Source organism: Hippocampus guttulatus, chromosome 8 (genome assembly GCF_054856545.1).
Source record: "Hippocampus guttulatus isolate MCC_2025c chromosome 8, RoL_Hgut_1.0, whole genome shotgun sequence".
Classification (NCBI taxonomy): Eukaryota; Metazoa; Chordata; class Actinopteri; order Syngnathiformes; family Syngnathidae; genus Hippocampus; species Hippocampus guttulatus.
This window is the reverse complement of record NC_141268.1, coordinates 4801843-4814575: the sequence shown is the minus strand read 5'-3', so window position 1 is coordinate 4814575 and position 12733 is coordinate 4801843. Positions and strand designations below refer to the sequence as shown.

General features: G+C 44.2%; 1 protein-coding gene across 3 annotated transcripts in view; it reads left to right on the top strand.

Moving 5' to 3' along the window:
• Window positions 1–11904, top strand: part of sox13 (SRY-box transcription factor 13) — a 54693-nt gene extending 42789 nt beyond the window's left edge. For all 3 annotated transcript variants that reach the window (XM_086117376.1, XM_086117374.1, XM_086117375.1), the window contains 6 exons: window positions 35–185; window positions 2437–2567; window positions 3882–3987; window positions 5196–5360; window positions 6422–6638; window positions 9741–11904. In XM_086117376.1, coding sequence (XP_085973502.1) covers window positions 35–185; window positions 2437–2567; window positions 3882–3987; window positions 5196–5360; window positions 6422–6638; window positions 9741–10032 — 1062 coding nt within the window. In that variant the 3' untranslated portion in view covers window positions 10033–11904. The remainder of the gene's footprint in view (window positions 1–34; window positions 186–2436; window positions 2568–3881; window positions 3988–5195; window positions 5361–6421; window positions 6639–9740) is intronic.
• The last annotated feature ends 829 nt before the right edge of the window (window positions 11905–12733 follow it).

The window sequence follows — 12733 nt, the reverse complement described above, 5'->3', positions numbered from 1 at the left end:
TCAATGCACTTAGTTGCTCTCACTGTGTGTGTAGGAGGCCGGTCAGCCTTTGAACCTGACGTCCAAGCCTGGCAAAGCCCCCAGTCCAAAATGCATGGAAATGGGATCGCTCGGGGTGCAGAGCACCTGCAGGCACAGAGATGTGTCAAAGGACGCATCACACAGCCCACCACGGTCTGCCCTCAGTGAGTTATGATTTACAGTCATTCTGCGATGACACGATGAAATAATCAGTCAAGCTTCATTTGTATCTCGAATAGATTTCAACTTGACATTTTCATCAGTGGTGTCATTTTCGTTGCTGTTCATCACTGTTTTAATTGAACAGACATGTACAAAGTTGGATTCTACAAAAGGTGCGAAACTACACCTTGACTTGATTTGCCTTTTGAAGAGCCCAAAAAAAGCACTTTGTTCCCAGGACGTATGGTCATAGTAGGCAGATGGGGCACGTCTGCTCCCTGCTGGCCGTTTTTTGCTTGTGAAGTGTTAAAAAACAAAAAAAAAAACAAATTCTGAATGGTTACATGAAATTACGTTCAATTTTCGCTCTATGGTCCGAGCTTTACATTGATTTTATCTTCAGTCCAATAAATCTGAATGATTTCATCATTAAAGTAGCTGAGTTTGCCTAGGAAAGAAGTTAAAAGAAAGATTTTAGAGAAAGGTATTTTAATCGGGCCTTTATATCATTGAATTTAGTTATTATATTAATTTTACCAAAAAAAAAACAACCACCACCCAGCAACAATAAATTTGACCTTATGTTGATATTCATTTTTCTTCTTTTTTTCACATTGTTGAATGGTGTGGAATTGATTGAAACATACCGTCATTAAAAATAAATATACAAAAATTAAATTTTGACCTGATTCGAAACAAATGTTTCAATGGAGGTCAACACAGGCTTATTTTCTGTTTTGGATTCATATTTATATCTGACTCCAGAGGTGCGGGGCTGGGTCTAGGAAGGGGCAAGAAGGGGCCTGGCCCCCTCAAATAAATGCCGTGCCACCCCAAACTAAATCCCCCAAAATATATTATTTCACATATTTTAATTTTGTTATGCCTCTCTCCACCACTTCCCTTATTACTGTCCTAATGTCTTGCTTATTGCTATTTTTTCAGTTGATTACAGGACAAAAGGATGCCTGAGCCTTTGTTTTGGGCCTGTATTTGGACATCCCTAATGGTCTTATCCAGCAGACCTAAGTAACTGTTAAATTGGGGGGGGGGGGGGATTCTAGGCGGATACCTGTTGTTTTATTTATTGAATTTATTTTTTTTTTAACTAAACAAAAATATCACCCTACGGGTATTATAAACATTTTAAAAAAATACAAAAGAATCCTTCTGAGGGGTTGCCACTTTATCATGCTCAGGAGGTCTGAGTGCCTCCGTGACCCTAAGAGAAGCTGGCCTTCATAGGGACACCCAAGTTGGGAAGGTCTTAGGGTAGAGGCCTAACAAAGTGCAGTCAGTTTAGGTTAATGGTATGACATAAATCTAACCCAAACCTAAGTTCATATATGGCTCGTCTAACAACATAGCCACAATAAAATAAGTGTCCTAAGCATTTGAGACCACAGTGTTTTCTTTACAAGGCGCTTATTTAGTGTACCCGCATTCGAGTGAGGGAATTTGTCAGTTAGACATGGTCAAAGGTGCTGGAGCACAATGCCCCCTCAAGATTTGTGGCTGCCCCCTCATACATGCCTATCTAGACCCGGCCTTGCAGAGGAGTAGTGACTCACTAGTCACGAACCTCACCGCACATCACTGCTTGGTTCTGTTGACAGACTTGTTTTCACGCAAACTATTGAAACATTTCAACAGCAATTTGAGACAAAGCAACAAAGCTCACGAGAGGCAATGATACAGCCTTGCAGTATTGAGTGCTTGAGAGAAAAAATGCAAATAACTTCTGGCATGTTTTTGTTTTTTCAATTAAATGATCCTGAAATTTAAAAAACAACATATAACAGCTTAGTCTCTGGGGAATGGGAAGTCAAGTCCAAAAATGCATTTACAAAATGTTCAGAGTGCCCCCACTAGTCAGAACACGGCATTCTGATTCATATGACGTTCAAAATCCACCTGTTGTAATTCAACTCAGGCCCATTTTGCCACTTGCTATCAGCTGAAAATGACATCGCAGTTGCTCAGGACGCAGGTAATGGCCAATCATGGGTCATCCCGTATTCTGAGTTTGGTCATGGGATATTAATACGCCGATTGGTTCCCTGAGCCCTGATCAACTGTGATGTCAGTTTTAGTTGACAGCAAGGGGCAAAATGGCTGCCCCACAGATAGAACAAAATGAATGGATTTTGCTGCTCAATTCATATGCAAAAGTATTTTCCTTGACCACCCCTTGGAACTTTTCTTTTCTCACTAAAACATTCTCTCTGTCTCTCTCTTTGTTTGATGCCAAAGCTTTACTCAGAGACAGTGATGTTGTCACCCAGGCCATTCATGATGCCCAGCAACTACTGAGGAGTCACAACGCTGGAGGCCAAGAGAGAGAGAGAGAAAAAGAAACAGACCGAGAAAGCAGCAGAAAAGTGGTCAGCAAATCTCCAAATACAAAACTAGCACACTCTTTTTCTTTGGGCCGCATGACGCAGTTTTCTCTGGGGTTTTCAGCTTCAAAGCGCCTTTCGGTGTGAATGTGATTGTGAATGGTTGTTTGTCCAAATGTGCCCTGCGATTGGCTCGTTCAAGATGTATCCCCATCTCTTGCCCGGACTCAGCTGGGATTGGCTCACCTGCGACCCTCATGAGGAGAACTGCTATCGAGAGTGGATGACTGATCATCCATCTATTGAAAATAAACAAAAGATTTCAGTACAATCCAGCTCGTAAAAATGCACATTATTACACATCACCGTCAAGGAGTTAGAAGATTTCTACAAAGGAATTCTCAGTGCATTCCTGGTTAGAATTCCCGCATGAGATCTTTTCAGCGCTCCACCCTTGCTCTTTGATGTGCATTTAAGACGAGGCACTTCTGTTTTGGAGGTGTGAGAACAACTTCTGGGTCACGATCGAAGCATCGAAGAGCGAGGTGCTTGCAACTTTGCTGTTGAAAGATATGAGACCTACCCGATGTCTTACTGCTATGATTTCACTATTTGCTGACAGTTATTGGAGGTCAGCACGGCAGATAGGGTTTTGCAAATAAAAACCACATCGTAGTCAGCTGGTTTCAATGTCCACTTTTAAAATCTTTGTCGGAGTGATTTCTTTTTCTATTATAACTATTGTTTTTAAACCCATTCATCTAGTGTCTAATCAGCTCATTTTACATCCACCAAACCTCTATTTGAAGCCCACATGTGGCCTGTGTATTGTGAAAATAAAATTCTGTTCTAGTCTTTGGTGTTCATCCTTTGAGGCGGCTGATGTGTTGGTCTCAGTCTGGCACTAAAGCCACAGCTGTTGCGGCCACACAATACCACAAAAGGCCTCAGTGTGGCATTGACGTAGCCAGCTGCCTGCTTCTTTGTGTACTGCAATATTGTAGTCTTCCTCTCTTCCTCTAAATGAGCCGGCTTCACCTTGCCTCTAAATGTTAGATCGTCAATGAAAGGTGGCATGTCATCAGCAGCGTTGCCATTGTCGACTGTTACATTCCTGCTGCCGTTGTCTCCTTCACCCTCAGACAATAAACACCATTTCTTTGTCCTCTATTGTGTCATCATTTTCTTTCTTCGCACTTACAGCTCTTATTTTGAACAGCAGCTGATGTAGTGTTTGTTCCATGTCTGTAAAGTCTGTTTCAAAATAGCTCTCCGGGCAACGCTCTAAGAGAGCATCTCACCTATTCATTCCAATTACAATTCAAGCTGATGACTTTGGATGTTTCTTTTTTTCTGCAGGAGTGCAGATATCCTCCTTGTGGTGAGAGAAGTGTTCATTCCGAGCAAGGTGACGACCGACACACAACGCTGTCCGCCGACGACCACCTCAGCAGTGACTCTGAGAGTAAGTGTAACCCAACCAGGATGACTCAAACACTAGTAGAAGGCATACTGTGTTTTTGCGGATGAACAAGAACGGTAACATTGTCCATGACAGCTAATGACCAAACAATTCCAGACATATAATAAATATTTTTCACCCTATAATTAGATACTCCTGGCAGCTTCCAACTTTTGTCACCACAAAATAATATAGGCTTGATTTCAAATGTTCATATTTCAATTTGGGCTAAACGTACATACAGTTTATTTGTATCAAGCAGGTTCAGCACTAGTCACCGTTTCGTGCAGGCCGCATTGGTTTAGTTCCCACTCAGTGATGTGTCAAGAGCTGTCTGTCTTAATGTGCCCTATGATTGACGGGTGACCACTCTTGGGCGTAGTATGCTGTTTTCCCAAAGTCGACTGGGATAGGCTCCAGCTCCCTGACTAGGATAAGCATTACAGAAAACAGAGGGCTTCAGATGCAATGGTGTAATCTGGAAGAAAGACGATTCTTAATTCTGAAAGAAAGACAGTGTCACCAGCTGGATCTGGCGTAGCACCATCCTCCTTCCCAAAGAGCAGAGTGACCACCGCATACGCTGACGTTAACTATTGTAACCAAAGCAAGCTGAGGAGCCGACGATGAGAAGAAAGGAGCGTTAGCGCCGAGCGCCGATGCGGATTTGGAACTGGGAGTCGCGGCTTGGAGTTTGAAGCGGATTACGTGGGACAGGAGAAGTGAACTAATCTCTTTTCGTCAATGGACGTTACAGCTTCGTGCTTGCTTTCAAAACTTAGCTCGTAGCAGACGTGTGCACATTTTCAGCATGACGTCTCTGACCCACTGGTGAAAGGACACTTTGATCCTCTCCTCTTTCATCCAGAACTGCTTCAGACAACAAAATGTATGCAGAAAAGTGGTGAAGATTGCACGACTGTCTGTGTCCTATGTGTTGTGTTGTGTTATTTTTGTTATTTTGACTTCAAAATGGCGCCGCGAGAGTGGCTGCCTTTCCAGCAGCTCCTATATTTTGTTGTTCTACTTCTTCCTTTCATAACTTTGCTGCTCTGAATTGGGAATTTCTCCATTGCGAGACTAATAAAGGTTTTCTTATCTTATCTTATGCATCCTTCCCGACACCAGTGAATTCCAGTGAATGCTATCAATGAACAAAAATATTTTGTTTTTTTCTATTCCTGGATTAATTTGATCTCTCTGCCCTCTAGGTCCCCTGCAGGTATCCAGCAGTTACTCTGAAGCCCGCCCCGCTCCTTCCTCAGGTCACATCAAGAGACCCATGAATGCCTTCATGGTTTGGGCCAAGGATGAGCGCAGGAGAATCCTACAGGCCTTTCCTGATATGCACAACTCCTCCATCAGCAAGATCCTGGGTGAGCCCGGCAAGAGGGTAGGGGTGGGCTTGCACTCTGCGCCTCTATTCTGAGACGCTGCCTTGCGAATACATTTGGGGGCATCAACAGCAGGCGGCCCCCCGGTGGTCCAGTGGTTAGCGCGTCAACCTCACAGTGCAGAGGTACCGGTTTCAATTCCAGCTCCTGCCTCCCAGTGTAGAGTTTGAATGTTCTCCCTGGGCCTGCATGGGTTTTCTCCGGGTACTCCGTTTTCCTCCCACATTCCAAAAACTTGCATGGCAGGCTGATTGAACACTCGAAATTGTCCCGAGGTCTGAGTGTGAGCGTGGATGGTTCTTCGTCTCTGTGTGCCCTGCGATTGGCTGGCAACCGGTGCTGGGATCGGCTCCAGTACCCCCGTGACCCTTGTGAGGATAAAGCGGATCAGAAAAAGGATGGATGGATGGATGAAATATGTGGTTTAGAATTGCAGTTAGCAGGCTTGGCTAGTAATGGAATACATATACCGGTGGTACGTGTTCAGGATACAAAAACATGTAAGTGTAGTGAGGATAAGCGGGTCTGAAAATGGATGGATGGATGGCATCAACAGCCACCTGCGTATTATAACCCCCCACCCCTCCCACACACACACACACACACACATATAACTACACACTTATACAAATTGTTATAGCTACAGCTGTTGCGAAAGCACTTAGTAAATAAGGATGTATTCAAAGTTTAAAAAAAATTGGTATTGCTAAATGCTATCAAATCTTTATGTTCATTGAAAAATAGGAACCGACTCATTCAGCAGCTCAGACTAAATAAATAACAGTCAGAGCCGCAAAATGCCTCAATGATGGAAATGTGAGTATGGATGGTTTGGGTTTGTCAACCCTTGTCATAACTGGCAATCAGTCCAGCGTCTGATTGCTTTTGTTGCGGTAGCTTACTCTGGCATCCTCCCACATTCCAGCTGACAAATGTATGTAAGCAGCCATCCTCCGATTTAAAAGTAAATGTGAACTTGATTTGTGGCAGTCACCCACTCCTACTGACTCTCCTTTCATTTATGGTTGCGTGTTTGCATTTAGGCTCCAGGTGGAAGTCCATGTCCAACCAGGAGAAGCAGCCTTACTATGAAGAGCAGGCCAGACTCAGCCGGCAGCACCTGGAGCGCTACCCGGACTACAAGTACAAACCCCGGCCCAAACGCACCTGTATTGTGGAGGGACGGCGGCTGAGGGTGGGCGAATACAAAGCCATGATGAAGAGCCGCAGACAGGAACAGAAGACAACATACACCAGGAGGTAGAAATACACCACCCAAACTTAATGAAATTATTTGCGGTGTCAAATAGCAGCAGCAAGTTGTCACTGTGACTGTTTCGTGTGTGACTGGATGCACAACATTTCTTTGTGATGTCTTGTTCCAGTTGCATGTTCACCTCAGTGTTCCAAGATTCGAGGTTTGGCTTTTCAGTGTGATGCATGCATGTTGACACAGATTTTCCTCCCAAAATACACGTTTGGTTAATTTTTAGAGCATCAGTCAGAATGTTATAGCGCGGATGCCTTCCGTTCGTTGCATGCAAGCAAGGCCACAGGCTCAAAATTAAGGATGCGCCAAACTTTCACCAACAGACAGGGAAGCACGAACCGCACAAGTCACCCGTAGTATGAATTGTATGTGTGCATATTCCGCCTTAAAAATGTATATGATTTTGCGCAGTGTCCGTGAGTATCTTCCTCACACCCAGTGGAGAATTGTTCATGAAATGAATGCTGAATGGTATCAAAGAGGATGTGAAAAGTGCTTTCTGACAGCAAAGCTGAACAAGCCTGTTTGAGAAACAGCTCTTTTGCTGCCGGAGAATGGCGGGGAGCCGATGGAAATGACAGTCCGAGAAAGGACAGCGTTTTGCTCAGCTGGTCCCTCACTGACATAAACGTCTCCATTGCGTCTTCAGTCCCATGATGCCACGATATTCTAACCTATGAGACGTGTTAAAATATGCTCACATAGCAGTAGCTATGTGGTGCACGCCCACCCACTCCCGCAGCTGAAATCGTGTGATGGCACATGACTGTTCAAAAACATCCATTTTTGTACCTTTTTTTTTTCCTCCGCATTTTGCTTCACATTTCCCAATTTAAGAAGCATTTCACTTTGCTGCACTGTAGTCTGCTGGTATGGATTTGGGTGTGTGCTCACACAACACCAGAGGGGTAAGGCATGAGTAAGGATCTTTAGCGAAATGCCACCCGTCAATTAGTAAATTGCTTAGAGTACAATTTCAGGTCACCGTAGGAAATGTTGTTCACAACAAGGAAATGTTTGTTTGGCAGGGGTGCCAAGATAAAATGTCCTCTCTAAAAAGAACAATGGCCCACATCAAACCTCAAACATTGTGTACTTTTTGTTTTCACTTTCGTTTTGTTGAGTCAAAGGATCAAATTGGTTTCATACGGCATCATATGTAGAAATAATTGTGGTCAGAAGAGCCCTCTCATCCCCACACCAGTTGGGGCAGCATAAAAGTTCAACGACAGGTTACTTGATGAAACTATAGGGTGGTCCGCGGTTTAAGTTTAAGTTTAAGATATCCTTTATTTGTCCCGCAATGGGGAAATTTACAGTCAGAGTTCAGAAAGGAAACCACTAGGTAGGTAGAGGGAAAAAAAAAACACGCTCGAACTATCCTCTTCTGAGGATAATTTAAGTCCAGGATAAAAAAAGACCCTAGCACATAAATAAGCATATGACAGTTACAACAAGTCACAAGACATAACATGTAATGAGGGGGCGGATGAATGGGAAGGGGGAGGGGAAGAGGGGAGGGGCGACCGCGACGCGGCCCGTCCGACCAGCTGCACGGTCCACCGAGCGCCCCGCAGATCATTCCACGTCGCGGGGGGAAAAGAATAGGAACGATGAAGACGGCGCTGATAAGGATGTGTGTGCGCGTGTGATTGTCTGGTTGTGTATGCGTGAACAAGCCGCAGCTGCTTCGTCAAGGTCTGCTCATGAAGACAGTCCTGGCTTATCAGTCCATGGCCGAGAAGGAGGGGCTAATGGTGGGGGCACTAGCTTCCGTGCATACCTTCCATCCAGGGGAAAGGGGTCCAAATATGTTGTTTGTTTTGGAGGGACGGCTGCCAACAATTTCAGGTGGCCTTGAGTCCGTGGCTGTATCCCTTCACTGGCGGCGATCGGCCAAATCCTCAATTCCTTTTCGAAGCGAGAATTCCAACTTCTCCATGTTGTTGTCGATCGTACGGAGACGCTCCAGAACCGCAATTGCGGTTGAGCTCAGTCACCGCTTCAGTCTGAGTGTTGGACATTTGCGCTAGACCATCGAGAATGACCGGCAGCTTCTTCACTTCCAATAAAGCTGCTCCCGTCAGTTGGATTTTGCGATAGAACAGGAAACTGCTAACACCAAACTGCAGCATACCTGCTATCAGTTTATCACGGAGTTCGTTCCTAACGTGCGATAGTCGAAACATGCATAGTCTCCTTTACCTCTGCTACCACAGTAGTAAAATCGTGACGACAGTGAATATTTGTGCGAAACCAGACGGCCGCTGGCCTAACAAGTTTCAAAAGCACTGACCTACATACACTATACAATCTATATTCTAATATTTGCTCCATGAAATTGTATGAATGTATTCCCAGCAGTCATAGCGTTTGTCTTGGCTGCATTGGATACACTATTGTATGTGTGTACTGTATGCTATAATGGCAATGGGTCTGTTTCTTTTGCCAATCAGGTTTCAGATTCGCTTCAAAGGGCCAGTTTGCTGGCCCGCAATGACGTCAGCATTTTTCCATCTTCTGATGGGTTGGTTGGAGCAAGCCAAGCGAAACTCGCTTGTAGTTTTTATATACCGTATTTTCTGCATAAGGCGCTTCGCATTATATGGCGCGCCTTCAATGAATGGCCTGCTTTAAAACTGTTTTCATAAATAGGGTGCACCGCATTAAGTGATTGTGGTTGCACTATGCATCCACTAGATGGTGCTACGCTAAAGGGAATACAATACAATACAGCTTTATTTATATAGAGGCTTCACAACCGCTGCAGCTGTAACAATGAGAACTAGTCACAAACGCGAACATGAAACATATCAAGACAAATGGCATTCCAAAACAATAAATGACAGACAAAAGTTATGAAGGCAATTGATTCAACAAAAAGGCACACATACCTCATGGGCTCACATCCACAAAGGACGAAATATCTTGCTTGTCTCCTTCCTTCGTTTAGTCAGTAGTTAACTATGCTTTTGCTATTATCTTCATTTCATTATGGCTGCGCAGAGCTCATAAAGTAGTAGTTTTTTGTTTGTTTGTTTGTTTATTTTTTACAAATATTCAAAAAAGTGACCTTTTGCTTATCTATTTAGTCCAACAGAACCACAACCCATCCACTACTCGCACAACGATGCTTTGTACCAGACCAGTGGCGGTGGCAGCGCTGTCTCCATGGCATCCATGTCCTTTCACTCCTCCCTTCTGGAGCATTACCTGCCGCAGCCTCCGCCTGCGTCGCATCGAGTCGAGGGCCTGGCCACACCTGCCCCTGTGCCCCGGCTGAGACAGCCGGACAGTGAGCGCCAGCAAGCGCCGTACAGCGAAGGAGAGGAAAGTGACAGAGGGGACAGAAGTGAGGGGGAACTTGTGCTCCTCACCGATTGAAAGGAATACATGAACATTCCAAATGAACTGGAAATAAAAGAAGGGAATCGGTTGTCAATGAATCTTAGAAAGCCGCGTTCCCTTGTAAATTATCCCCGGTGACGCACACCCAATTCACATAAAGGCAAGCTCTTATCTCACTCATTTCATGTCAAAAGTCAACAAAGACTTTCACTTAGAACCAGGCAACAATAACGGACCACGATGACAGCTGGGATAGGCTCCAGCACACCCACAACCCTCGTGACGATAAGCGGCTCAGATAATGGATTGATATCTGCCAGGTACAGTCTTGTCTTGCCCCCATGTTGCCGCTCAAGAAGGCTGTGAATGCTACAGGGAAAGGACAAACAATCCATATTTCGTTTGGGACATGATGGACTCATTCTTATACCAGCACTGCCTCCCGCTGATCAAGTCAGGTCGTCACAACACAGACAATGCCTTCATTTTGCTCAAGCTCCTTAAATAAGATTTAATACTTAAAAAAAAAGAACTTTCAAGATTTGTTCTGTTGCATAGTGTGTCGAACTTGTGGTCTTGAATATTTTTTAACACACACACACACACACACTCCCCTCTGTGTTTACTTTCTGGAATGTTTCTTGACTGTTATAAATGCACCTTTGCAGTGTACCTGACTATCTCTTGTTCAGATACAGCTTGACTGCACAAATTCTCTCTCTCTCTCCCTCTCTCAAAACCTCTTGCAATGGAATCAGTGGTGTTGCGGTGCAATGATCTGCACTTCTTGAGGCGTTTACTAGTAAAGGTTCTATTTGGTGACAGATAATTCCGTTTTAGACTCAGTTGTATTTGGGCATCGTTCCTTATTGATAGGATTACAAATGCGTTTTCATACCACATTTTATTGCATTCTTCCATAAACATCCATCCCCCGTAATTGAAAGCAAGCATTGTTATGAAATGAGCATAGTGGGCCAGTGGTGAAGCACTTCTGCATTTTCTGCACATTCAAATCTTGGCTCAGAGCTCCTCCGTGTTTTGCAGCTCGCCTGGCTTCTTCCTGCACTCGGAAACATGAAACGTGAGCTTAATGGAAGACTCAAAATATTCCATGTGTGTGATATGTGCCCTGCGATTGGCTGGCGACAAGTCCATGTTGTATCCTGCCTTTCCGCCCCCAAGTCAACTGGGATAGGCTCCAGCTCACCGATGAGCCAATTGTGACTCATCAGTCTACAAACTAGATGGATGCTTTATGGAATGTTACAGTATTGTTACTCGAACAATGCAAACTCTCTGTCTGTATCACTTTTTTTTTTTTATGGGTATGGGTGGTCTTGGGTTCTCAATGCTCATCTTACAGAGTGAAACCGAATTCTACTGTTGATACATTGACTTATGCTGGAAACCAAATCTGTACTTTTTATCTTCATGCAGTTTACGTGTATTCTGTCTTTGCTTGTAAGAGTTCTTAAACGGAAAATGTGCGTTTATAGGCGTCCGTAAGTAGTTTTATGTGAATGTGAAAACATACAGGATACAAAAATGGCTGCTTCATTTTAAAGGCAGTGCTGGAAGACATGGATGATTTTGCATATTCGAATCAATCTTAATACCCAACATCAGAACACTGGGTTTAGTTTACTTTCCACCAACTCCAAGGTTGACCCAGCAAAAAGAGGAAACCATAAGAGTTGAGGATGCTGCATTGAAAACAGAGGAAAATCCCCAATCTTATTTTAATAGCGACACATTGCTGAGGAACTGATCTTCACCCCTGATCATGTAAATACAGAAAGAGACTTTATTTTGTTTTATAAAAGCTTGTGTAATTTAAAAGTGTACATTTTTCTGTTTTATTGGGTTTATTCTCTTCCAAAATAAAATAAAAACAAATGTATCTTGCTTTGTGTGTGTCTGCTTTCTAATGAGTGAAAGACAGACGAATGTAAATTCGTGTACAGTACTTGTCATTTTGATTTCAGTCCATTGACTTGCATTAGTTTACCGGGGCAAATATGCCACATCCAATATGGCAAACGCACTGACGTATTGCAGCGACAGCCCAATCCTCTTGAGACGGTGACTCCACTTGTCAATAGTTCCACTGAGTGGTGCTATCGGGTCATATTTTAGGCTTTTATACAATAACTGTCTCCCAATAGAACTGCGTAGCATAGGGATGATTTTTCCTCCGAGCATCTCGTTCTCCCTACTTTTGCACATCATTTCCACAGCATTGCCAAGAAAACTCACAATATATATATATATATATATATCCATCCATCCATCCATTTTCCGAACCGCTTGATCCTCACTAGGGTCGCGGGGGGTGCTGGAGCCTATCCCAGCCATCTCCGGGCAGTAGGCGGGGGACACCCTGAATCAGTTGCCAGCCAATCGCAGGGCACACAGAGACGAACAACCATCCACGCCCACACTCACACCTAGGGACAATTTAGAGCGTCCAATCAGCCTGACATGCATGTTTTTGGAATGTGGGAGGAAACCGGAGCACCCGGAGAAAACCCACGCAGGCCCGGGGAGAACATGCAAACTCCACACAGGGAGGCCGGAGCTGGAATCGAACCCGGTACCTCTGCACTGCGAAGCCAACGTGCTAACCACTGGACTACCGGGCCGCCCTATATATATATATGTGTGTGTGTGTGTGTATGTATATGTATATACGGTACACAAATAGGAAGAGGGATCATGCTATACTCAGCAGGTC